This window comes from Watersipora subatra, chromosome 9, assembly GCF_963576615.1.
Source record: "Watersipora subatra chromosome 9, tzWatSuba1.1, whole genome shotgun sequence".
Lineage (NCBI taxonomy): Eukaryota > Metazoa > Bryozoa > Gymnolaemata > Cheilostomatida > Watersiporidae > Watersipora > Watersipora subatra.
This window is the reverse complement of record NC_088716.1, coordinates 59,071,080-59,098,704: the sequence shown is the minus strand read 5'-3', so window position 1 is coordinate 59,098,704 and position 27,625 is coordinate 59,071,080. Positions and strand designations below refer to the sequence as shown.

Genomic DNA, 27,625 nt, shown 5'->3' with positions numbered 1-27,625 from the left:
TGCAGTATAATCTTAACTACCACCCACAAATAAATGGATGTTAGGATACTAAGGCTAATGTTCAGTTAAGATTTAGGCCAGTTTCCAATAAATTAACGGGACAATACCTAACCAGACCTGCAAAAAAATCTGACCGACTTGAGGCTTCGGGTTCCAAACGCCTCCTCCCCTTGAAACACTTTTGCAGAAAATACATCTCACTTAAAACATTGCCTACCATTCTAATTGACATGTATGTGATTATACAGAACATGAAGGTTTGCTAGTCATATTAACTTCTGTATTTTTAATAATGACGAATGGTGATGATATGCTTATATACAAGGAACTATATACAACAGTATACAAATGCCTAAACCAGCTCAGCTAGGCTAAATGTGAAGTAAGCTGTGTTCAGTCCAGTTAGAAGACAATTCTTGACTACACGTCGGGTGTAAGAAGGGGTAGGGGAGAGTAAGGAGTTGCCTGCCCTCTATCATTTTGGCATTCGCAGAGAGAACTCATTGGACATCCAATTAGCATGGTTATGGGCATGGATGGTAACGAGAATCTTTAGCAAGCCTTTCATATCCTCTCTGCAGAATAATAGGTGAGGTGCCATACACTCATAAATTTCTAAAGTTACTAAATTTCTCTAAATACTTGCAAAACCAATCAGAATGAAGCATGATACAATGCACTCCAGTGTATATCCAACACTGGAGTGCATTGGACCTTTAACCCTTTCACTGCCGTACGCGAGTTTATGCGAATTCTATGATCGACTGCAGTAAACACATTTTTGCAAAATTTACTGTGAAAAATTTTCTGAAAAACTAGCCTACATCTGCGCAGCAAATTATAATCTTTGATCAGGAAATTCAAGTCAAAACGAACATTTTTTTGACGATTGAACTTTTTATGGCTTCAGCAAAGCACCTTTCGTGCTAAAGACAGAATAGCTTTTGTTGATGACAGATTCAGAATTAACTACATATAAATACTCAGACAATAAAAGCAACAGCGCTGACTCTGAGGGTGGTAAAAGTAAGTTTTGTAAGAGTACAGAATATTGTAGAGAATCGTTCTAGCTTCGTAGCGACCATAGCTTCACATAGCTTTAGCAATGCACACAATATAGATACATTGAATATTTTTCATAGCTCTGTTTGTTAACACATTGGCAACATTAAATATATAACAAAAATGTTTTAGATAAGGTTTTAAATTGAAAAACTGTATACATATCATGCAGCCAAATCGGCAATTTTCAATAAAATAGCTGGCAGTAGGCCAAAAGTTAAATTTGTAGATGGATGGCAATGAAAGGGTTAATGCTTCTGTTCCCACATGAAATCATCTCCCCCAAAGAGCAGACAATGCATACTGCTCTGTAATGGCTTACGATCATTTTGTCAATGGCTTTAAGATAAAATTTAATACTATCTATAAGACCGCAAAACAGGATAATCACTCCCTCAACAATGCTAACCGACAAGAAAGTTAGATCTCTGCACTTCAGAATTAAAGCGACAGTAGCGTGTACTCAACACGGACTTACAAAGAGATTAATTTAAAACAATTCTAATAGTACGGTATATAATCAAAGACAAACATACTATTAACTACCAAAACTACAAACTCGCATTGAAGTTAGGAGAACAGAGATCTTGTTAAAACGGCAGCAGAACCTAATAAAAAGAATTCCGTAATGTCAGGAACATCTCTACTCATTCAATTAAATAAAACTTTCAGCTAGAGCAGTTTACAAACAACAGTTTACATACCGGTCATTTAAAATATACATATAAACACATATATATATATACATATATAATAAATATATTTAAAATATACATATAAACAAAACCTGGTTTCCTATTACATAGACGCTCCTACAACGTAAATAATCTGTTCCAGGAACATTTACGTTATAGGGTCTTTACGTTATACGAACAGTAAAATACATGTGAATTATGTAATCTGTTCCTAGATCTTCCCAAACTCACCCCTTTCGACCTTCAAAAGGGAAACAAGGACTATAGTGGACTTTTTAATTTAATGACTAGTGTAACTGTAGTATTATTAGTTTATACCGACAACTTTTCTACTTTTCCTTATCAGTTTCACTCAGTTCATTGTTTACGATTGCGACAATTTTACAATGAGTTATGGATAATGCACACCTTCAAAGGCAATTTACTGCAAGTTTTTCTTCTATTCTAGATAACAATGCCCTTTTTGCAAAAGGAAAACAATAAAAATGTTTTATGTTTAGAATAAAGTAAAAAAATAACTTTACTATAATTTGTGTTTCGATTTGTGTGACAATAATAGTCGGTGCCTATTTGTCCGAGCATCTATACGTCAAAAAGATTCATGGTTATAATAACAGATAGCTTTCAACGGTAGTCCAACTCGTGACATTCAGATCGGTATACCGACACGTTAACACCTCCACCGAAAAAGCAATTGTGCATCTACTTACTATCTGCGCTTTAACGACAAATCTAACGATTTCTCGTTAGACTTCTACTGGTGTGTGTAATAGAGATAACCCTACATGTACACGGCAATTTCTCTCTCAAGTGCGGCAGGAGAGAAAGCGATATTTTCAAGGCTACCACGAGATGCGTGTTATTCAAATCGAATGAATGACTTCACACATCACGCTATATTAAATTCTTTATGTAGTATGAAACAGAAACTTTACATAAACACTTTACGTTATCTGGAAATTACATTATAGAAGGTATATGTTATAGAACATACATGTATATATATATTATATATATGTTATTACTGTATTTGGCTGCATTTATGACTATTTTCATACATAAAATTTATCTTAAGTGTTATATTTTAGTATATGACAAATTTTTGTAAATCTCACCTCATTTATAACCTAGCTTCTGTAGCAGCTACTATAAACAGCTCCCTTTTTCAAAACTCATATAAAATTTATCACGACTTTGTTCTAGAAATAATAATAACTAAACAATAGTATTTAAACTGTGTTCATTTTATTTATGATTGACTTTAAATATGCTGGCTGTTACGGTTATGAAAACTGTTATGATGAAGATTTCATGGTCGGTGGTCAAGATGTAAGTTTTCAACCAAACCATTAATTGCTCAATTTAAGTTCCAGGACAATCAACTATATTTATGTTACTGTTATTGTTTATAAATATGTTAGAAAACTCTCTAACATCAATCAATTCTAAGACTTTGTGGTAATTTACTGGTTACTCGTCTGAGCTAAGTGATGCCTCATCAAGTTAATAGTACTGAAATTGTCACTGAAGTATAGCAATGGCTGTGACTTAGCCTCTAGCCTGTCTTGACAAACTGTTGTTTTTGCAGAGTTGTCCCCCGTCGAGCGGGCGAGCAACACAACAGCTTGTCACAAGACGTACTGCACCTGATGCATCAGCTGCGCTTATAGGGAGTTGTTCTCTTCCGTCTATGCGGCTTAGTTGCGATGTTATATCGGTCGCTCCATTGGTAATCATAACTGATTTCGCGCAAAAATTTATGTAGAAAAAAAAAGATCACAACGTTTAACCAAAGACTTGGTTGTTTACAACTCTGTTGTAAACTTTAGTAAAACTTAAGAATAAAATAAATTGAAAATAAAATCTATAAAAACAAATAAAACTGACATACAAAAATAGAAATTAAACTGACTGAGCGCACAAATAACGACATGTTTAGTCGCTGTTGTTGCCTAAGTTCTCAAGTTCTACTAAAGTTTGCCGCAGAGACTGGTTGCTTGGTTAAACGTTGTAATCTTATTTTTTTCTACATAAATTTTTGCGTCAAATCCGTTATGATTACCAATGGAGCAACCGGCATAACATCACAACCAAGCCGCATAGATAGAGGAGAACAACTACCTATAAATGCAACTGATGCATCAGGTGCAGCACGTCTTGTGACAAGCTGTTGTTACTCGCCCGCGCGACGGGGGACAACTCCGCAAAAACAACAGTTTGTCAAGACAGGCTACTTAGCCTTTGACAGCGAAGAGGTAAGTATGTCTAGTAACCAACCTGTTATTAGCCTGCTGATAGGAAGTAGCGCATGACCGCATGAACCTGCAAAGATTCTCCAGCTGAGGCAGCGCCGTGTCACTGTCAGCAGACTTCAACCAATGACTAGGCAATGCGTCGGTGACCTTGAAAGTGACGAACAAGATCATCCTATTGAGAATGGATTATTATAATGTTCGTATTATTGACCTATGGTGATGCGAAACGGTTTGCTAACACTATGTTAAGCAGCAGAGTCTCTTACATACAATAACTAACAACAGATCTATTAAACATTAATCCTTTGGTAACTCGACAAAATTTTTGGTAACCAACTAAAAACATCCGTAAAGGCAGATAAGGGGACAGATACCCCAGATACCTCTTTGATAGTGGTTACGAAATGTTACTTTTTCAATGAGTTTGAAAACTTTCAACCATTTAAAATATGCATATGTTAGTAGTCTGGTGTAGAGAAACGATCTTACGCTTATTCAGTCGCATCATTCTATGCTCTTGTTATTAACTAATCAACGCTTTGGTAGTAAAAGCAATAATTCTTCTGAAGCTAGATTGTGGTTGGACAAAGGATTGAGGAGCCTGGGCAAGCAATGGCACCCGGGAGTAGACATAGGCTATCAGCTAGCTGTCCAATATGCATGCGCATTTTATGAAGTTACAAGAAAACTAATTGTTAAAATGATTTTAAATTTAATTGTTTTAATTTATTTCTTTAATTAATCAATTCAAATAATTTCAGCATGTAAAAGACTGCTCCATAACACGATCTTAACATACTGTTTCACATTAACATTGTTCTATAACCCATTTAAACTAGCATTACTAAAGAAATATAATACTCAAATAAAACAACACAATTACAGCCCATCGGCAATTTTACTCACGGCCTTAATTCTCCTGAGAGCATCGGTAGGACCGGCGCACTGCAGCCCCAACATTATGTATCTGTTGAGGAGACTGTCCAATGCTAACCTCTTCAACTTCTCATCACCTAGCAGCCTGGAAAATCTTAATATGTTCTCATAGAGCTTAATACTTGACCAGATCTGTCTATGTAGATACGCCCGCGCCTCTCCACTCTTCTTCAGCAGTCTACAAACACACTCCTCGTAATTAAGTTCGGTTACGAAGAAAAAGGGAGGGAAAAAAGCAACATTTTGTAACAGAAAAAAGGTCAGCTTCAAGATATGCAGAAAGAGCTGCAACAAAACTAAAGAAGCAATGCATGAACAGACGTTAAACTCGCATAAGCCACACCAAATGCATCCGCTACTAGCGTAGACCAGATCAGGCACTGAAAGGATTGATGCCACTGTCATGTGACTTACTCAGCAGGAAAAAGAGGCATGAATGTATCTTCATCAAGGCTGATGTTAATCTTCATACTGATGGCTCGCATTAAGGTAGCCGTGGTCTTACTGCCAGAGTGGAGGCTCGGGTAGAGGTCCACCATCTCATGCAAGAGATTTGTGAGATTTTTAGTCTGGCTCTTGGAAACAGGATCCCAAACCATATCTACATAACCTGCCAGATAAGAATAGCGGGCTCAGAGTCAGGAAGCGCATAATTGTGGACAGCTCTAATAAACGGAAAGAACTAAGACACGATCATGCCATTTATGCGCATTGAAAAAGGAGGAAGATTTAAGCCTTCCACTTGTAGGCATGGTAGCCATTTTATGTTTAAGCTAGACAGTGAGTGCCGGCTGTCAGCATACAATGAATATTGCAACAAGACACGGTATTTGGAGGCTACATGAGCGGGCTAGCCTTTATCTATCTATTATACATAAGTCATACCTGTTAACTTAGCAACTAATACCTTTTCCACTATCATTGGAATTAGCAGATTATCTGGATCTGATTGGTCGAATGTCTCGACGGATCTGTGGCCATATATGGCTACACTTTGATACCAAGAGAAAGAGGAGAGTGAAGGACATGAATCCTACAAGAATGATATAAACTATACTTAGGCTATATAACCTATATATAACCCGTCTCTCAATCTTCTCGGATGAATAAGGTTTCAATTAAATTTAAGTAGGAGATGGATAGGCCATGTACACAGAATGAAACGAAACCGGCTTCCACGTCAACTATTATACTTGCAACTATGTGATGGTAAGTGAAATCAAGGAAGGTCTAGACTCCTCTATAAAGATGTAGCTAAAAGGAATTTAAAATGGAGGCAGATCAATACAAACTCATGACAGACGACTGATTGTAATCAAGCTGATCGGAGGTCTGCTATCATATGCAAGCCACACCCATAGACAGTTTTATTCACTTCGACTGACTGCAAGAGCAAGAGACTTTCAACCCAAAGTGACCAGGTTCACACTAGTTTATTCTAGTTTTAGATTCTAGGTTCACACTAGTTTCCTATGATAGTCCATGGTAGATGTTTGGTACGTAAAGTAAACTTTTTGTTCAGGCACATAACGACAGGTGTTATGCGGTGTCAGCCATTCAGTCCATCTTGCATAGCTGCCTCCTTCGGTGTATGGAAGAAAGAGAGGCTGTCATTTATTAGCCTTACTACAATATGGTGAGGGTGAGCTAGATGGCACCATGGGTAATCAGTGATAATGAGTTGTCCTTGTGCGCCAAACAATGCCCTTTAAAGCTGTGCTCTTGCTTGACCAACATATTAAGTCATTATATATCATGAGTACTAGTACATCGTGGTAACTCTGACAAAATCAGCGTATATGTACAAATAATAAGATTGGATTCCAATGAACAACTTGTCACAGACTGGCCACTAATGATTTCAACGACACTTCCAAAATCAGGGGTGAAAATGTATCGAGGACTACTTGAGATATAAGAACAAGACAGGCTATGGTCAGAAATTGTCATGCATTATCAAGAACAACAATACAGGTATAATTCACTTTGAATATCGAATGCTCACCTCAAGGGGCCTCCAGTCAAGGAGTTCCAGTTTAATAAGGGGACAGAGAAGTTTGGGCAGACAGAGACCGACGTACGCGTCGTTATAATCTGAGCTGAATTGACTCTTCCAATCCTCAAAATGTTCCAAGATGGCTGACACAGTCGAAAACTCAGGTAAGACATCTTCAAACAGACTGCCAGCCTCTGCCAATAGTTTCTCTACAATACAAATGTGCACCCCTCTTATTTGACCTTACCATGCCTCAAAAGAAGAAGCAGCATATCAATCTCTCAACCATATTAAACACTCTCACCCTAATAAGCCTCAGGTGAAATATTATATCAACCATTCTGACTCTAATAAGCCTCAGATGATACAGCATATCATCTGAGGCTTATTCAGGCTCATCATCTACAGGTTGATATGCTATAACCTGAGGCTTATTAGGGTAGGAGTGGATGATACAGCATATCATCCACTTCCACCATAATAAGCCTCAGGTAATACAGCATATCAACCACTCTCACCCTGGTAAGCCTCAGGTCATACAACATATCAATTGTAAAGGCTAAAGAACACTTATTACTATATACACATTATCAGGAATGAACACTCTTATTTCAGCTACACATCGGAGGTCATCAATTAGTAACACTTCATCACCCCACACCGATTACGACATCGATACAATTATAACTCAGATGACATTACCATCATTGTCCTAGAGAGAAACTAACCAGAGCATTATAACAGAACCACACCAATCTCCGCCATATCATCCAATTACCATACAGATCCATCCAACAGTAATCCGAAGATTATATTTACACTTATTGACCATACCTTACTTATCTCCGCTTCTTCAAGACAATCTCCGTTACCGCCAAATACGTCTCCGGAGCCCACTGAAGACAAAGCACTGACCTAAGAGCGGGACTTATTTTTAGTAGTTTAATTATCGACCCATCTCCTCTTCATAGGCCAATTGTAAAGTAATTTGATCGAACTTTTTAATTAATATTCTAATTTTTACTATATAAAGCTGGCGCGCAACTTATTCGGCGCCTTATCTAACCAAGTACAGTCAAACATGGATAACTCGAACTTCACGGGACCGAGCAAAAGTGTTCGAATTATCAGAGCGTTCAAGTTATCAGAGCACTGTCACAAGTCCATATATTTACTTATTTATTAGTAGATACAAGTACATATACAAACTATAATATAAATCAAAAGCACAAATGGCTTGTTTCAAATTAAATGCTTCTAATGTAAAGTTTAAAACGTTTTCATGAAAAAGTATAGAGATTTTTCTATCACTTGAGATTGGTTTGTTGTTTGAGGTGATGTTATTGCCAGGACGTTTTTCAGATTGACATTGGCAAAACTTGATCGTTGTTGAAATGCTAAAAAGAAAAGACATGTTTTTCTTTTGGGGTTTTACCCACGATCAATTTTGCCGTTTTTTCTTGAAGTTTATGCAGATTACCTTACTTTACCTGGGATTCGTTAAGAGCAACACTCCCAGGCAGTTCAATTAGAAGTTTTACGAGGTTTTACGGTACATTCTATATCACTCGCGCTTTTTTAATAGATACTTATTGAATGTACACACGTATTCTGTGTTTAGGTCAAACGATGAATAGTTTTTTGTAGCTCAGACAACGTATACGTTTAATTACAACATTTTTTAAGACGTTTTAAACATTCAACATTCCGACGTTGATTCAACACGGAATCAACGTCGGAAAACTATTCATCACGGGCTAGCCGAGTCACGCACTCAAGGATTTTCGCCACGCACATACAAAACAACATGCGATTTTTGTTTTGTATGTGCGTGGCGGAAATTCTTGCGCGCGTGACCCGGTTAGCCCGTGCTATTCATCGTATCGCAGTATAAATCAAATTTCACCAAACTTTTAGAAAAGTCGTTGACAAAAATCTTTTGCCGATGGTGGTAATAACGACGCTTATGAATTACGAAAAGATGCAGTTTACCTCTATGGCTTTGAATAAAGTGATTTTCTAAAGCGAAAACAACCGTTTCGGTAGCTGTTGGGCAAAAAAACAGTTCGAATTAACAGTGTTGAATTCGAGTTATCTATAGCAATTTATCATTACGTGGGAACGGACCAAAGGAAATGTTCGAATTAACCATGTGTTCGAGCTATCCGTGGACGAGTTATCCATGTTTGACTGTATATAGCTAAGACAGTTTGACATTCTCAAAAGTTTTATTACGGTTGCGGCTCGCAAGGTTTGTGTTTTACGTCTTATAATTCTATCTGTATTTCTCTGTACAATCCAGTCTTGTGGATTGAGTCTTTAGAATCATTTTAACAAGCAGGTTTTATAATTTACTTAGAATTTGTGTATTGTGTATTTTAAACATTATTATAACTTTTGTTCGAGAATAATTTATACATAAAGGTGTTTTTGACATTTTGACTAGTAAACTAGAAGTTGAGTTTTGACTACAAAACAACCTGAGTAATCTCTCAGTAACTTCCACCATAAGTACAGTCAGACAACTGCATCTGAAAAAGATCAGTTCTTATACAGAGACTGAATCCCTGAACCGTTGTGCCAAGTTTTAAATTCAAGTAAAGACAAGGGATAATAAACTCAAAACTAAGTCTTTACACAATCACTCTCACCCTAATAGCCTCGGGTGATACAGCATATCAACCAGTCTCACCATAATAAGCCTCAGGGGATACAACATGTCAACCACTCTCACCCTAATAAGCCTCAAGTGATGTAGTATACCAACCAGTCCCACCTTAATAAGCCTCAGATGATGTAGCATACCAACCAGTCTCACCCTAATAAGCCTCAGGTGATGTAGCATACCAACCAGTCTCACCCTAATAAGCTCAGCTGATGTAGCATACCAACCTCTCTCCCCCTCATACTTTATCATGTCACTTTTATTCTCCTCGTCATCTGAAGAAAGGCCATCATAGTGAGGCTGGTCCCTCCTTCCTTCACTCTGTCTTGCCTGTCGTCGTCTTGTTCGTCGTGCGTCTCTGTCTGCTACCCGACGCTTCTTTACTGCCTGTTGACGTTTTTCTGTTGGTGTCTCCATTGCAGCTAGATTTTTGTCTAAAATGTGAGATTTTAGTGATAATGAACATCCATTTCTATCACATATTAAATAGTCAAATTTATGCGCTAAAAATAAAAATTCTATGTGACAAAGTGAAAACGGCTGAAAATGATTGATATTTAAAATTATTAATGATTTTCTTGGAAAAAATGTCAAAAATGAATTTGTTAGACTCGCATGCATGTGAGCAAAGTATGCACATGCAAGTAAGAGCACACATGAAAGCATTGAAGTTATAACAGGAAGCCTGAGGTGATGCATACAATGCTGATAAAGAGATACAACTGACAAAATGAGAGAGAGACGGATATGGGCCGCACATAAACTGATAATCTTGCCCTACTTATAGAGGAACAATCACTAGCTTCATCCTTGATATCGTCTCGTCGACGTTTGCACAGTTTTTCACTTCTTCCCTTGGCTAGGTTCATCAGCTGTTGGTCGATCTCACAGATCCGTGGGTACTTCAAACAAACAAAATTATTTATCTACAATGGCTGTTGGCAATACAACTACTACAAAATCCTCATAAATGATACGAAGTCGATGTCCAAATCTTATCTTGTGGCCTTGATATTCTCATAGTTTAGCCGCTCAGACAACAGAACGATGCATTTCCTAAACTCACCTTTTCATTGAAACAGTCGAGCACATCTCGAATGTACGAGCGAGTCTGCTGCATGAACGTGTATTTACGGTTGAGCCTTGACAGCACGCTGTCAGCGCTCTTGTTCTCAAGCTCCTCAGTGGATTTCTTGCTTTGCACCAGCCCGGCAAGCACATTGTCTCGCTCCTGTTTGTGAACTCTGTGCACTATTTCCAAGTTGCCAAGCCTACAATAGCAAAAGCCCCATAGACAACAGATGCTAACAGGAAGCGGCTGACAAGTGTGTCCAAAGACTTGATCAGGTTGATGAAGTAATCGACGGGATGATTGATACAACAAATTAATCAAATGATAAAAACTACATCATTTTTTTGTCCAAAAAGGTTTTTGTCGAATGCCCAAAACGCAGTTTTGTCGAACGCCCAAAACGCAGTTTTGTCGAATGCCCAAAACACAGTTTTGACAAGATACGGTTTTTCTTCTTGCATAGAATCTAGTATGAAATACATCTGGCGTGTTAATCTCTGGAGAATCGGTGCACTAGTAAACTCAAGGAATGTTTTGGCAAGGTTCCCAATGTAACATAGCAGACAAGAAGTGCTGAATGCTTCATAATTAGAAAGGACTTTCCTACACCGAGACGCCAATAAATAATATGAAGCGAATATATTCATTGTTATTAATGGTGAACATGAAAGACAAAAGCATGCTCAATTCACAAATACACGCTCATAGTGAGTGTATACCTCTCTGTCAGAGACTTTTTTACTTGATCGATATTGAGTGTGTCGGGGAGAGGCTTGAGGTCACGAAGACTGTCATACTGTGTAGCAGTGACGTCTGTCTGCGATACGGAGTAGTATGACTGGTAGTCTTCCTGAGCCACTACTGGCTCTTTCCCTCCAACCACTTTCCGCATTTGCTCCTTCTCCCATCTCAACCTCTCTTGGTCGCTGTCATCATCCGAGCCATGTTCTGCTGCCAAAAAAGTGTCTTTCATCTGCTGCCGGTCTCTCTGAGCAGCGTTGATACTAAAGTCTACCCGTTCCTCATCACTCATGTCGTTATCATCATCTCTACAATACCCGACTGATAGTTCAGCATTGTGATACTACCAACTCCGATGTAACTACAACAGACTACAACAGCATTCTTAATGGTGAAACAATAGCAATGATAACACACTTCTGCGAACCCATCATATCGCTGTAGCTAGCGTCAGCTCTTATAGATGGACAAAGCTAAATGCTGAAAATGATAAATTTAGACCGTAGTATATCGACTGGCCTACCGTACGAGACGCTGTGTAGATACAGGAGCATCTTCAACTTTTTGTGTATCATCAAGAGGAATGAAGTCTCCTTGTTCTCTTGCCTGCGCTCTCTTTTTACGAGCTAGGTGTATGAGGTTTGCATCTGGTATTTCTCCGCCTAAACAAATAATTGCTTCATAAGTCCTAAAAAACTACGACCAAATCCACATCAAAAGCAGAATAACTGCTGGGTAGCCTTTGATTGCGACTTACGCTCCAGTAGAGATCTAAATGCATGTTTTGGTTTTTCCTCCTGGTCTGCTTCGCCACTGTCTGGCTCACAATCACTGTCCAAGTCCATGTCAAGGGCTCTATCACCATTCAGTACAATGCTGACTCCATCTGAAGCAGCCTGCGAATAAATGTCAACATAGTACAGAAATCTTTCAACTAGTAGAATAAGTAGGGGTACACAGGCTATGGAAGCCCATTTTAATACCGCTTCCTAGTCTAAACAAGAAATATTGCATGACACATATATACATGCACGCACGCGCACACACACACGTAATACACTGTAGCAGAGAATACAATAGTAGTTGTTTACAAGAGTAGCTCTGATTAATATTAACAGCAATTATTCCTACCTTTCACTAAATAGCACTTAGCAACTGAAGGTAACTGTAAGTGGCATGGCCATTTTAACATAAAAATTGTGTGTGTGTGTGACACGACCTTCATCTTTTTATACAGTGAGTTACTCTTTAACTATTTACCAATCAATTGGAGGGGATTTAGTGAAACCTAAAAACTTACGAAAACTACTTCAGCAGTTTAAAATCAAAACAAGCTGCTCTAAAAGTGATGCAGCAGTTCACATAGCCAAAAAGTGCTCTCCAAGAAAATTCCTGTAAAAGCTTTTGCAGTGGATATTCAAAGCTTAAGACTGTTTAATATTATGCTTAATTTATCAAGCACTCAAAAATATTCAGTCCGTGTGTACCTAATGCAGTGATACAGCAAGCTAGGTTTTATGGCCAGTCTCTTGAAAGTTGATTTGGTTGGCTTACAGAAACGAAGTGTAGAACAAATGAGATTACCTTTCGATCACTTTCAGATGAGACTGAATCATTAGCTTTCTTCTCAGCATTTTCTTCCTTTTTTTCTCGCTTCAGTCGCTTGATCAGTTTTTTACTCTGACTAGACTTTTTAACTTGAAAAGCTTCTCCTGCCGATATGAATAGTAATGTCACACTTGCAGGTAATTGCGCTGCTGCTGTTCAGAGGCCATGCATCAATATTTATGATGTGATCGGATTGCGTATAATTGGGATTGCATAAAATTTCTTTATCTATACATGGCACTAAATACATTAACACATGCACAAGTACACTTGTTAACAAAAATGTGCCACGCACACATTTGTGGCAATGCAAGAAGCGCAACTAGTAGCAGGCAACATTATGTAAGTGCAGCATACATTTATACATGATTTGGTAGACTGACAGCATGTGCGTTAGACGAGCAATCTTACCTTCTCCTTCAAACTCAAAGCTGATAGGCGCCACATTTACCGCAATCCCCTTTTTGGAATCTTTGTTTGTTTTATCTACCACGGTGTGAGACTGCTGGTTAGTGTTGGTACTAACTGATGCTTTGCCATTACTTTGGCGACTAGTTGCAGAAACATATTTATTTCCACTTTTGGCGATAGGCACAGAAATGGCGGGTTCGTCATCGGAACCGTCATTATCTGAGCCTTCTGTGTCTTTTCTCTGTCTAAAATGACGTTTTGGTTTTTTAAACATCTTCTTTATTCTCAGATACTGTCACACTATATTCTCAGATACTGTCACAAACTTATAATATTTGCTTTTAAGCCTTTACAACTCTCCATGTTATCAAAATTGCTCACTAGCATTCAACGGATGTTCAATTTTTACTATATCTGAGGTCATCGCACTGGGTCTTCAAATGCGTTGATGCAAATCTTGAAACGTGTTAGAGATCAAAGCTGGCAAGAAACGACAACTCATAATTTACTATACAATTTCGGACTATAATGGAAGTAGTCCAATCCATTGACGCGAAACACTATTTGTAAGATTAGACGGATAACGCGCTACTTGGCTACTTGTACCTGTCATAATACTCACTCGCGTCGATCACTGTTGCTGTAGAGACGCCAAGATGCCTGCAGGTGATTTGTTTTTTTCTCTCTCATCCTAAGATAATTCTTTCAGTATACGATACATCAGTTATACTTCTTATTTTAAATGCAGCCTAAAGCTCTATTTAAGCAAAAATAAGTTTTTAATTGGCTTTAGTGAAGCCATAAAAATCAATTGTACGCATTCGTGAAATACAAACAAAAGCATGTCTTGCTTTGTATAATTTAGAGTTACCTAAAACTATAGAAATAATTCTTTTCATCTGATTAGAGACGAGTCAGCTGTGTCATTTATTAAGTTTACGTGTGTTTTAGTGCTAAACACTTTGAATATTACAAAAAGCTTTTCTGAGCTAGCTAGCACATTCGAATAATGTCCAAAATCAGCTATAATGCAACAAGTGTGTAATCAGAGGCAGTCTGCAGTCGACGAGATGTGAGTTAGAGAAATGTGAAACCTCTCATTTTTACTTTTGTCGTTGCCTTCAGCATATATATATTTAAAAATCTATATATGATCTTTCCTCTCACCAGGCTGTACTCATCAGATGACAGACTGATAAGAGGAGAGACACATCCTTGAAACTGGCCAACTGGCAGTAGCTGAAAGCTGAGCACAAACTATTCTTTCAGCTATTTATGTATATAGATATAAATACGGTTGTGTGTTTTTTAAAATTTATGTATAGCCCATATAATTTTGTTCATGTATATACATGGCTATATATACAAAGGCTATACATAAATTTTAAAAACCACACAACCGTATTTATACCTATATATATATATATATATATATATATATATATATATATATATATATATATATATATATATATATATATATATATATATATATATATATATATATATATATATATATATAATCGTTTTCTTCAGCATCGCTAAGATGTCTGAGCAATTTGTATATTGAAACTGAAAAGATGAAAATCAAACCAGTATTTCTGTAAAATAATTGACATTGATTTTGAGCAATGTTAACACTCATTTGCTTCTTTAGACATCATATCTGTGTCCAAATCATATTCTTATGATTAAATAATGAGGTTAGGTAAAAAAAATAGATTTACCAAAATCAAATCACCTGTTTGCTGTTAGCAGTATCTACTAAGGACTTAACTTTCTTACCATTAGGACCTGCTCTTTGGCAATTAAATTTTCGTAGCTATGTGTTTAAATAACACAGATACATGTTTAGTAGATGTTTTAGGGCAGGTATTTTGAGTTGCTAATATAGTAATTCTTCGGAGTGAGGTTCTCTCAGACTACGAAAACTCTTACTCTCATAGCCTATTTAGACCTGTGATTGAATATGCTATGTTGCAGCTCCAAACAAGCCTAAAAGCATTCACGATGTGGTCAGGAGCGGCAATGTTGACGAGGTTATTGCGATGGTAAAAGCTGGAGCTAGCATAAATGAAGTAGACCAAGACAATAAATTTACTCCTTTACACTGGGCTGCCCACAGCGGTGCTCTAGAGGTTAGTTGCAGTCGCAGCATCTGAGAACCGTCAACTCTATGAAACCTAGTCTTTTGTGTACAAGAAGATTCCTTGCTCTTAATCTTTAGTCTCCCAGTGTTAACTCTATGAAACCTGGTCTGGTATGTACAAGAAGATTCCTTGCTCTCAGATCGCATTAACAACTTTTTTGATTATAAATGCTGTCAACTGTAACAGCACTTAAAATAGAGCAATTCCTTTAAACTGACTATAATTTTAAAGCTCCAAGCCGGTAAAACTCACTGAATAAACAGAACTCAAATAGTTTTTGTTGCACACTTTTTTAAAAAAAGCGAGGTTTTAGAGGTCACTGAAGAAACACAGTAATTGCAGTAAGCTGAGTCTGAAAAAGTGTGTATATTTGCTATGAATGGAGAAAAAAATATTTTTCATGTAAAGCAGTTGTTGCTGAGGAGAAGCTTTTTACCTTTGTCTATTTTTTGTTTTTCATTGCGAAGGATTTCAATCAGTATGTCATCAGAAAATAATGTTCTGTCGGCAGCCATTTTTCAGTTCTTAGTCGGTTAGAAGTGCCCTTAGTAGTTTGATGATATCTTAAAAACTAATTATCCAACTAATTTGAAACTTTGGATCTCTGCTGCAAATATATTTCACACCAATCGGCAAGATTCCCATAATCTTATGTACACCGGAAGTGTGGAAAAACAAAATGAAACTGTGCCACTGAGTTTACTCGGGCGTAGGTTCAGGTTAGAAAACAGTTTGATCAGGTTGGAAAACCCGGGAAAATTGTTTTGATAATCAAACAAGCCGACACAACTTTCCGAATTATCTTGGCCTAGATTTTAAAGTGTTGAATTGCGATATTGCTGTTTGCATCTACCATGCTAGCTCACAGTGCAATGACTGGTCATGAGCGGAAACAATGAGTTGTGCTGTTTGAATGATTGCAGTTTAGCTTTCTGTTAGCTAAACAGGAATTGACATGGTCAAGTGTTACTATCTTCTTGTAGTGTATGCATTGGTTACTATGGCATGGTGCTGATACAACAGTTGTCACACCCAGAGGCTGGACCCCGGCGCATATAGCTGCAATAAGAGGCCAGGATGCATGCATGCAAGCCTTGGCCAACAATGCTGTTAGCATGTCTTCAGAGGACACGAGAGGGGCAAATCCTGTGCACATGGCATCTGCGCATGGCAACTCATTCACTTTGCAAACCATTCTTCGGACCGGGGTGGTAAGTATCACGTCCGTCCTATTTTTACTCACTATAATATTATCCTTTCTCATTATTTTTCATTTCAAAGCTTTGAATTAATTTATTTGGTCAAAAAATTGAACAAAACAAATGTATATTATATATGTATTTGTATATATATATTATATATAGACAAATATAGTTATATATTACATTATTGCATTGTTATAGTATATTATAACAGTGGTATTATATATAATATCACTGATATATATATTATTTAATATTGTTTATATAATATAATTGTAAATTTTATATTATATATATTAAAAAAATATATAACATATATATTTATATATTTTTAAATATGGAAAAATATATCAAAAACAAGTTTATATATTATTGCATTGTTTGTCTGGAAACTCAATTTATCCCACTAGCTTAGTGAGCCAAACAATTATTATTACTGTTTTGAAGTTGTCTGCTCGGTCACTTTTTGTTAAAGGGATATTCATGGCTTACTTCTTTATCGCTTTCTACTGTTTTCTTTTTGAGGACGCCAACCACGTAGATCACAACAGCTGGACGGCTGCTCATTATGCCTGTTTTCATGGACGACTGGGTTGTCTACAGTTACTAGTCAGGTGGGGGGCAACCATAGACGAGACGGACAAAGATGGCAGTACTCCAGGTTTTCTGCTCTTATCTTAAACTCATAACCCTTGCATTATAAACTGATCTAATGCTTGTTGCCTGTCTGTTTCTGCTCTTATCTTAAACTCATAACCCTTGCATTATAAACTGATCTAATGCTTGTTGCCTGTCTGTTTCTGCTCTTATCTTAAACTCATAACCCTTGCATTATAAACTGATCTAATGCTTGTTGCCTGTCTGTTTCTGCTCTTATCTTAAACTCATAACCCTTGCATTATAAACTGATCTAATGCATGTTGCCTGTCTGTTTCAGCTCTTATCTTACACTCATAACCCTTGCATTATAAACTGATCTAATGCTTGTTGCCTGTCTGTTTCAGCTCTTATCTTAAACTCATAACCCTTGCATTATAAACTGATCTAATGCATGTTGCCTGTCTGTTTCAGCTCTTATCTTACACTCATAACCCTTGCATTATAAACTGATCTAATGCTTGTTGCCTGTCTGTTTCAGCTCTTATCTTAAACTCATAACCCTTGCATTATAAACTGATCTAATGCTTGTTGCCTGTCTGTTTCAGCTCTTATCTTAAACTCATAACCCTTGCATTATAAACTGATCTAATGCTTGTTGCCTGTCTGTTTCTGCTCTTATCTTAAACTCATAACCCTTGCATTATAAACTGATCTAATGCTTGTTGCCTGTCTGTTTCTGCTCTTATCTTAAACTCATAACCCTTGCATTATAAACTGATCTAATGCTTGTTGCCTGTCTGTTTCTGCTCTTATCTTAAACTCATAACCCTTGCATTATAAACTGATCTAATGCTTGTTGCCTGTCTGTTTCTGCTCTTATCTTAAACTCATAACCCTTGCATTATAAACTGATCTAATGCATGTTGCCTGTCTGTTTCTGCTCTTATCTTAAACTCATAACCCTTGCATTATAAACTGATCTAATGCTTGTTGCCTGTCTGTTTCAGCTCTTATCTTACACTCATAACCCTTGCATTATAAACTGATCTAATGCTTGTTGCCTGTCTGTTTCAGCTCTTATCTTAAACTCATAACCCTTGCATTATAAACTGATCTAATGCTTGTTGCCTGTCTGTTTCTGCTCTTATCTTAAACTCATAACCCTTGCATTATAAACTGATCTAATGCTTGTTGCCTGTCTGTTTCAGCTCTTATCTTACACTCATAACCCTTGCATTATAAACTGATCTAATGCTTGTTGCCTGTCTGTTTCAGCTCTTATCTTAAACTCATAACCCTTGCATTATAAACTGATCTAATGCTTGTTGCCTGTCTGTTTCTGCTCTTATCTTAAACTCATAACCCTTGCATTATAAACTGATCTAATGCTTGTTGCCTGTCTGTTTCAGCTCTTATCTTAAACTCATAACCCTTGCATTATAAACTGATCTAATGCTTGTTGCCTGTCTGTTTCTGCTCTTATCTTAAACTCATAACCCTTGCATTATAAACTGATCTAATGCTTGTTGCCTGTCTGTTTCTGCTCTTATCTTAAACTCATAACCCTTGCATTATAAACTGATCTAATGCTTGTTGCCTGTCTGTTTCTGCTCTTATCTTAAACTCATAACCCTTGCATTATAAACTGATCTAATGCATGTTGCCTGTCTGTTTCAGCTCTTATCTTACACTCATAACCCTTGCATTATAAACTGATCTAATGCTTGTTGCCTGTCTGTTTCTGCTCTTATCTTAAACTCATAACCCTTGCATTATAAACTGATCTAATGCTTGTTGCCTGTCTGTTTCTGCTCTTATCTTAAACTCATAACCCTTGCATTATAAACTGATCTAATGCTTGTTGCCTGTCTGTTTCTGCTCTTATCTTAAACTCATAACCCTTGCATTATAAACTGATCTAATGCTTGTTGCCTGTCTGTTTCAGCTCTTATCTTAAACTCATAACTCTTGCATTATAAACTGATCTAATGCTTGTTGCCTGTCTGTTTCTGCTCTTATCTTAAACTCATAACCCTTGCATTATAAACTGATCTAATGCTTGTTGCCTGTCTGTTTCTGCTCTTATCTTACACTCATAACCCTTGCATTATAAACTGATCTAATGCTTGTTGCCTGTCTGTTTCTGCTCTTATCTTAAACTCATAACCCTTGCATTATAAACTGATCTAATGCTTGTTGCCTGTCTGTTTCAGCTCTTATCTTAAACTCATAACCCTTGCATTATAAACTGATCTAATGCTTGTTGCCTGTCTGTTTCTGCTCTTATCTTAAACTCATAACCCTTGCATTATAAACTGATCTAATGCTTGTTGCCTGTCTGTTTCTGCTCTTATCTTAAACTCATAACCCTTGCATTATAAACTGATCTAATGCTTGTTGCCTGTCTGTTTCTGCTCTTATCTTACACTCATAACCCTTGCATTATAAACTGATCTAATGCTTGTTGCCTGTCTGTTTCTGCTCTTATCTTACACTCATAACCCTTGCATTATAAACTGATCTAATGCTTGTTGCCTGTCTGTTTCTGCTCTTATCTTACACTCATAACCCTTGCATTATAAACTGATCTAATGCTTGTTGCCTGTCTGTTTCAGCTCTTATCTTAAACTCATAACCCTTGCATTATAAACTGATCTAATGCTTGTTGCCTGTCTGTTTCAGCTCTTATCTTAAACTCATAACCCTTGCATTATAAACTGATCTAATGCTTGTTGCCTGTCTGTTTCAGCTCTTATCTTAAACTCATAACCCTTGCATTATAAACTGATCTAATGCATGTTGCCTGTCTGTTTCTGCTCTTATCTTACACTCATAACCCTTGCATTATAAACTGATCTAATGCTTGTTGCCTGTCTGTTTCTGCTCTTATCTTAAACTCATAACCCTTGCATTATAAACTGATCTAATGCTTGTTGCCTGTCTGTTTCTGCTCTTATCTTACACTCATAACCCTTGCATTATAAACTGATCTAATGCTTGTTGCCTGTCTGCCTTGTATGGCTCAAAGTGATCGGTAGAAGTAAGAATTTGTCTGCTTTATTGTAGATTTCTATATGATTACTATTGATTCTGGAGGTTACTTGTCTAAAGCTCTCATTTCTAGCTCAATATTTTAAATACTTTAGACTACACTTGGCTGGAAATATTTCAAATTTACCAAGGAATGTATGTGCTACATTTTCGAGAAACAAATGTAATAACAGATTCATAAATTTTAAACTGGTTTAGCCTTTAATGAAGCCGTAAGTAATTTAGTCAGCTGTTCATAAATTGTACGAGTTTTTTTTATAAATTCTAAGTTGCTAAACATCTGTTTACCTCTCTCAGATGCCAAAGTAGACAACTTCTATGTTTATAGATGCTGTGACATCGTATTCGGACCTCATATCTATTCTCGTTAACTAGCCGTAAAAGTCAGTACTGCATGAGGTTATATTTGTGTATGGCTACGCAGGGCACTTGGCAGCCATGGAGGGCCACCTTCCTTGTCTCAAGTTCCTCATAGCCAGTGCTCCAAGTGCCACCCACATCGTAGGAGCTGTAAACGACCAAGGAGAAACCCCTAAGAACCTCGCGCAGCAGTTTTACAAGCACCACATAGTCGAATATATAGAAGGGATAGAGTGGGAAAGAGACCACCCAGAAGAAGCTGAAAGTATGCAAAGATGGTTGTGACATACTTTTCTAAATCATTTAATATTCATGTAGACGGAAGTGTTGACGCAAGTCGAGCTTGTTTGTGATGTTTTTCATGGTAGATCTGGCTTTTCCTGCTCATATCGCTGCCTACCAAGGAGACTTGGAGCATCTCAAGATGCTTATTGAGAATGGAATAGTCAACCTGAATGAGAGAGATGACAAGGGCTCGACTCCCGCTCATAAAGGTAGAATCTTTCTACTCCTGTTAGCACCATCTAGTTGTTATTCCTCACCCGGACAAACGTGTCTTATAAACCCTTTAGATCTCTCGCTGGCTTGCTTTTGTCTCCTTGACTGTTTGTGTCACCTACTCCTCTAGGCACTGCAGATCAGGCGACTTTATCCCAGTCTCTGCCTAGAGCTTTTGTAAATTCTCTGATCATAATGCATCTATATATATATATATATATATATATATATATATATATATATATATATATATATATATATATATATATATATATATATATATATATATATATATATATATATATCTCAAAGTTTGTGTGTGATTCTGTGTGTCCAGCTATAGCTATTAAAATTTAGGAATGAAATATTCGTTTCATGCTGGATTTGATCTCGGAACCTCCCATTTGCCACGCAAATATCTTACCAATTGAGCTACGCGAAATTGAGGGATTCATTAGGTGATATGTGTTGCTATGTGGGTGAAAGTACGCATATCGCGCTACGTTACGCAAGTCACTAAAGCTTGCTCTCACGGCTCTTATTACTGAGTTTACTAATAAGTTTGCTAACTAACTGGCTCAAATTAGCCATTGGCAATGTGCCAGGCTAATGGCAATTGGCAGGCAAATACATTACCTGTCACTGTTTATAAGCTGATTTTTAATACTAGTTCCACTAGTCAGTATTGATGTTTACTTGTAATTTCTAGAGTTTTTTTCTTTTTAGTAACTGCCACATGATCTTACTGTTATCATGGTAACATATCAACACTTATTTGACCTACTCACCGATATCTGTTGTTCATGTTCCCTTGATTCCTTCTTTATCACATCAAACATCTTTAGCTTCATATTGACACAACTCTGACTTGGTAAGTGAAATATTAATGCTCATGAGATGTGTTGCTATTTTAGCGGCAGGTCAAGGACATTTAGCTGTGCTGGAGTGGCTCATAGAGATGGGTGCCAACATGACTGTAAACAATAATGCAGGAGAAAATCCAAAAGATGTCGCTGCCAGGTTTGCCCAACTCGCTGCTGTCAAGATGCTGAAAGGGGTTGTACAAGGTATGCTATGTCATGGTTGCAGGTCTGTGCAGGTCTGTGCAGGTGTTTATGGGCTTTAGGGTAGGGAATAACATTCAACTGTTATGAATTCTTGTTGCATTTGCTTGTTGCGTGCCAGAGCAAAACCTCGATCAGCATGATATCTGTGTAACGATACTTTTAGTACTGTATCCCTCTGAACACATGCTATGCTTGTACTACACACACATATTACTGTACCCCTCTGAACACATGCTATGTTTGTACTACGCACACACGCTACTGTACTCCTCTGAACACATTCAGCAGAACAAAACAATAAAGGTAATAAGAGAGCTACACTAAAGATTAACATTGTTCGATGGCTATTTGACTTCTGTACCATTGTGCTGTGATTGACAGTAGCTGTTAGGTGTGCACAATAATACCAACAGGATGGATGACGTGTTCACTTCTGCTTCTATTGCTGAATTTAACATTGCTGCATCTGTAGTTTTTGCATGTTTTACTGTTTCCTGTAATATTAATACATTTATAATTTGCCCTACTCGATGCTGTATCATTAACTAGCAGCTGTATGTGTTTATCTTTGATTGTAACCTGTAATAAACTACCTAGTCGCAGTTGTCAAAACATTTGCTGAGTAAATTGCTTGTTAGTGAAATCTAATGATTGCATTATAGGAGTTCATAGGTCCATGGAGCTAGCCTATAAAATTACCATCATTTGAATATGATTGTTGTTTTAATAATCTTGTTTGACTTATGTCTTATATGACTTATGTCCTTAGTGATTTCCTCCATCTAGAAATTCATTTGTGCATAATTTGTGAACAAAACCCTATCTTCAAACTGATTATTTTTATACACTGCATGACCCCTGTCACATATTCACATCTGATTTCTTGGTTCACCATATTATGAGTTTTTGGTGGAGTCATATCACCTACTGATGACATTTAACATCGTTGGTCTGTCCCAGTAAGTCTACCTTGGTAATTCTACCTTAGTAAGTTCCTCCTAGTACATCACTAGTAGTAAGTCACTCATAGTAAGTCTTTTCTAGTAAGTCTCTCTTAGTAGATCCCTCCAATTAAGGTACTCCTAGTAAGTCGCTACTAGTAAGTCAAAGTCACTCATAGTAAGTCACTCACAGTAAGTTACTCATAATAAGTCGCTCTTAGTAGGTCACTATCAGTAAATCTACCTTGGTAAGTCCTTTCTATTCAGTCTACTCTACTCATGTGATCAGCAGCAAGTTTGCTCCAAAGGTTTCTTAGCGCCAGTGATGCCGATCACTGCTATACACACCACATCTTCACTTGTGGCTGTCTGAACCCTCCTTATACTTGATAAAGTAGATGAAACTGTCTTACACCTATTCACTCCAACCTAGAGAGATTGTTGGCTCAGATGTAGATGAGGTGTTCAATGTAATTTTCAACTGATTTACGTTACGTTCAGATGATGACGAGACAGGAGTTGGCCCTGGACATATCGCTCACCTCGCCCATGAGGGAGACGACTCCGAGGATGAGTTCAGTGGCCCGACTATCGGTAACTCTGAAGGAGAGTCTGTAGCCATGACTGATCAGCAGATCAAACAAGCAAGAGGTGTCTTTTATAACCCGTTACTTATTATATTATCTATAGTAGGACTATTGGTTGTGTTCCAGTCCTGTTGCCCCCTGAGAGATCATCATGTGTAATCATTATGCGCACAATTATTCCAAGAAACTACAAGGTGGTCTGATTGTGCAATTGGTAGAGCAATTGGCTGCAAAACTTGGATGTCTTAGTTCAATTCTTGTCCAAGGCAATCTTTTGATCCTAATGTAACTTGTCTTAGAGTAACGACGGAAGGACACGTTTCTTATTATAGTAAAGGTTGCTAAAACTGCCTCAGCACAACACGGATAACCTTGCTATCATTTTTATCGAGGACATTTTTCTAAAGCAGATGGCTGCACTGACCAACCTTACAAGAACCAGTCACAACTTTTGCTCTTGCCTTTTTACAAAATAATAATAGAGTTGTTTGTGAGGGTATATGTTTCCACACCTAAACTTCTTCCTGGCACTACATTTCCTAGAGCACATCAAAATACTTTTTTCTGCTCTAGGGAGAGGAAGGAAAAAGATAGATGAGCTGGAGAGATTGCTTGACATTGCCAAGAATAATTTCAGACAGCTGGGAGGGAAATTAGACGAAGACAGACAGAAGGCTAAAGAGGTGAAGGAAGCGGAAAGGTACATTTTTTAAAGACTGTTTTTAGTTGAAATGTTTGTGTTTACAATTCTTGTTCTAACTTCTCTTTTTCATTTCTAAGTTAATTTATGAATGAAATTCATGTAAAATCTGTATATCAGTATATGGCTTAATTTGCTGCCTGTTACCTGTTTCTTCTGTAAATAAGTTCTGATTTGCTGTTTGATTCTCAGTTGTCAATTTAAGCATAGCAATTCTTTCAACCAATCTATTTACTTAGACTTATTCTAAGTAGTAGTATCTCCCGGTCAAACTACCAAATTACTGTCTTGGCAGCCGAAACGAGAAAACCTGTGTTTAGCTACCAACTATTAATATTTGAGGTTTAACACGAGGCAAGTACCTGTTGGCTAGAATTTGTTAGCGCCAGGAATTGGACACGCAGGAGTCTATCTTTGTTTGGCTAGTATTGTTCTTGTTGAAATAACTCCACATGTCACGATGAAACTCTTAAATACTGTTCTATCATTGCATTTTCCGCTGGTGTGTCCGGTGTGATGGCTTGGGTTGAAGTCAGTGACTTCACTGCTGTTCCTTCTCTTATTAGCTAAACCAGTTACTGATAGTTTTTCTGTTCATCTTTGACTGCTGTCCTCTCTCTAGATCACGGCTCGCTACTTATAACGCTAAGCAGAAAGAGTAAGTACGGACTGGCTGTGGCAAGCCATCTCAAGCCTCAAATGAGCTCACTATTTTTTCAACAATATATCAGCAAGCCAGTATTTTAATGCAAATTTGTTACAAATTGTCATGTAATTTTTTTACTTTCATTGCTAATGTTTTACACTATTCTTAGGTAAAAGTAAAAGTTTTTGGTTTGTCTTTGATTTTTTTGAAGTAATTAAAACCACTTGACTTGCAAAAAGGAAAATAAATGTCATATTGACTTTTATTAGAAACCAATATGATTCTTAGGGCCATATTGAGGCCACGATGATCTGCTGTCTGATGCACTGCACTTTCTAGTGGACACATATCTTTGCTTGTCACAAGCACATGTCATCTTTTGCTTCAACTTCTAAATATATTTATGTGGCTCTCTATTTTCTTTTATCAAAACTCCTTACCTGACCATAAGAAAATAAATTTAATAGATGGTACTGGTATGTAGTAGTTTGTTCTCTTTGTTAATTTAATACTCTGTATTGAAAAAACATTTTATTTACCATGTGTTTTAGTCATTAGGGGAATGCAACATGTCATGGGTTCTAGTCTCGGATTGAATACGTCATGCCATGAGTGGTGGCCACTGACTGGATGTGTCATGCCATACGTTCTAGCCTCTAACTGAATATGTCATAAATTCTAACATCTGACTGAGTGTGACCTGTCATGAGTAATAACCACTGACTGGATGCGTCATGAGTGATAGCCACTGACTGGGTGTGTCATGCATAAGTTCTAGCCTCCTACTGAATATGCCATAAGTTCTAGCCTCCTACTGAATATGTCATAAGTTCTAACCTCTGACTGAGTGTAACCTGTCATGAGTGATAGCCACTGACTGGATGCGTCATGAGTGATAGCCACTGATTGGATGTGTTATGCCATAAGTTCTAGCCTCTGGCTGAATATGCCAGAGGTTCTAGCTACTGACTGAATATGTCATGAGTGCTAGCCACTGACTGGATGTGTCATATCATGATGCAGGACAATAAATGAGCTAACAGACCAGCTTGAGTACGAGAGGCTGCGCAGAGAGAAACTAGAGGCGTTGCTAGACAACTACAAGCGAGAGATAAATCATCTGAACAGAGAGCTTGATAATGCTTATGTACCGGTGAGTATCTCTATGACTTGTACAATTGAGTAGTACAAGCCATGGCTATACTCTTCTGAGTATCTCTGGATCAGCTTATCTGTTAGTAGCTCTATGTCTATATACCTGAGAATGTTTCTAGGACTCCATAGTAGTGAATAGCTCTATGTGTATGTTTGGATATATTGTTGAAAGGTCTGAGCATTTGATGAAAAGACAAATGTCACTGTAGATGTGAGCAAATTTCTGCAGTGATGCTGTAAGCCTAGATTGAGATTTCTTTTGGTTCTTCTGGTTTCTGCGTTATCTACACTTAGTATAGTATAAAACATTGGCGAAGTAAGAGAGCTGTTTTGTGTACCACACTCAATTTCATTAAACTGTAAGGAAAGATTTTAGGCTATTGATTCAATGCCTTTTCAAGGCGTAGATCCCATAACTTAGCTATTTTTGCTACCAAACAGGAGAGTGATGAAGAAGTACCACGAAGCCGTAAACAGCGAGCAAAACAGCTCTCAGCCAACAAAAAGGGTGGAAAGAAAAAAAGCTCATGGGATGAAAAGTCTGAGCCAATTAGGCGAAATAGTGCACGATCTACGTCTGCTCGAGCCCGACAAATTGTGTAAAATGTCGGAACAGATTTTTATGACTTATGCATGCGTTTAAGTCTGGCGTTTCACCTTTCCTTAGCGAAGCTAAAATGTTCTTCAAATTTCCTGTACACCTTTAGAAGAATTGTATCGCAATAGGCTGCTTTTACAACTTGACCTATTCTCAATCATCTTCCTAGGTCACTGTTTTAATATTATTTTTTCTACTATTTATTGTTTATGCTTCTCTTTTTACAACTTAAAAATACATATTTACCTTCTGTACTGTCAATACCTATTACTTTATATTATGCACTCCACTGATATTGGCAGCATGCTTTAAAATACTAACCGGTTTTAGTGGCAGACGTTCAGGTAAGAAACTGAGATTTATCACCACTTAATGATAAATGTATGAAAGAAGGAACAGTAATGATTTAAAGATTAAAGGGTGACTGGCATTAAAATACCACATGTGTAGCCGAAAGCAGAAAGGGTGTAAGAACAGGCAGAAGTACAAATTATAACTAGCAAGTACAGAGAAAAAAAAGTTAATGTGGCGCCAATATTAATAGCAATGCCGTGTTATTTATGTATGCTTAATAGTTTTATGAGAAGGACTGCGGAGAGGCTTTCCTTGTATATGTACTCGCAGCTGTA

The 27,625-nt window shown here is 37.4% G+C and overlaps 2 protein-coding genes across 3 annotated transcripts; one reads left to right on the top strand and one right to left on the bottom strand.

Annotated features, from left to right (window-relative positions):
- Positions 1-283: 283 nt before the first annotated feature.
- Positions 284-13,827, bottom strand: LOC137403735 (PAX3- and PAX7-binding protein 1-like). Its single transcript, XM_068089754.1, has 14 exons — positions 13,442-13,827; positions 13,007-13,134; positions 12,180-12,318; positions 11,946-12,084; positions 11,401-11,730; positions 10,676-10,880; positions 10,391-10,511; positions 9,837-10,043; positions 6,954-7,153; positions 5,834-5,981; positions 5,363-5,558; positions 4,919-5,126; positions 4,035-4,159; positions 284-575 (listed from the first exon to the last, which is right to left on the bottom strand). Exons 1-14 carry the CDS (start codon positions 13,713-13,715, stop codon positions 476-478), a joined length of 2,520 nt encoding a protein of 839 aa, XP_067945855.1. The 5' UTR covers positions 13,716-13,827; the 3' UTR covers positions 284-475.
- A 262-nt stretch (positions 13,828-14,089) lies between these two features.
- LOC137403709 (ankyrin repeat domain-containing protein 42-like) lies at positions 14,090-27,202 on the top strand. Of its 2 annotated transcripts, none has more exons than XM_068089722.1 (11): positions 14,090-14,107; positions 15,425-15,579; positions 16,575-16,802; positions 17,319-17,454; positions 20,869-21,069; positions 21,173-21,298; positions 22,217-22,369; positions 23,812-23,961; positions 24,471-24,597; positions 26,267-26,396; positions 26,840-27,202. In XM_068089722.1, exons 1-11 carry the CDS (start codon positions 14,098-14,100, stop codon positions 26,999-27,001), a joined length of 1,578 nt encoding a protein of 525 aa, XP_067945823.1. In that variant the 5' UTR covers positions 14,090-14,097; the 3' UTR covers positions 27,002-27,202. The 2 variants fall into 2 exon arrangements, with proteins under 2 accessions (XP_067945823.1, XP_067945822.1); XM_068089721.1 differs by having other exon boundaries at positions 22,217-22,384.
- The last annotated feature ends 423 nt before the right edge of the window (positions 27,203-27,625 follow it).

What these genes read in the sequence shown, in the direction of transcription:
- LOC137403735 (XM_068089754.1), bottom strand. Translation starts at nt 13,715, where the DNA reads ATGTTTAAAAAACCAAAACGTCATTTTAGACAGAGAAAAGACACAGAA. An exon ending in TCGACTGTTTCAATGAAAAG is followed by an intron (nt 10,512 to 10,675) that starts GTGAGTTTAGGA and finishes GTTTGTTTGAAG; the next exon opens with TACCCACGGATCTGTGAGAT. An exon ending in ATTAGTTGCTAAGTTAACAG is followed by an intron (nt 5,559 to 5,833) that starts GTATGACTTATG and finishes CTTATCTGGCAG; the next exon opens with GTTATGTAGATATGGTTTGG.
- LOC137403709 (XM_068089721.1), top strand. An exon ending in CCATTCTTCGGACCGGGGTG is followed by an intron (nt 16,803 to 17,318) that starts GTAAGTATCACG and finishes TTTCTTTTTGAG; the next exon opens with GACGCCAACCACGTAGATCA. An exon ending in CCACCCAGAAGAAGCTGAAA is followed by an intron (nt 21,070 to 21,172) that starts GTATGCAAAGAT and finishes TTTTCATGGTAG; the next exon opens with ATCTGGCTTTTCCTGCTCAT.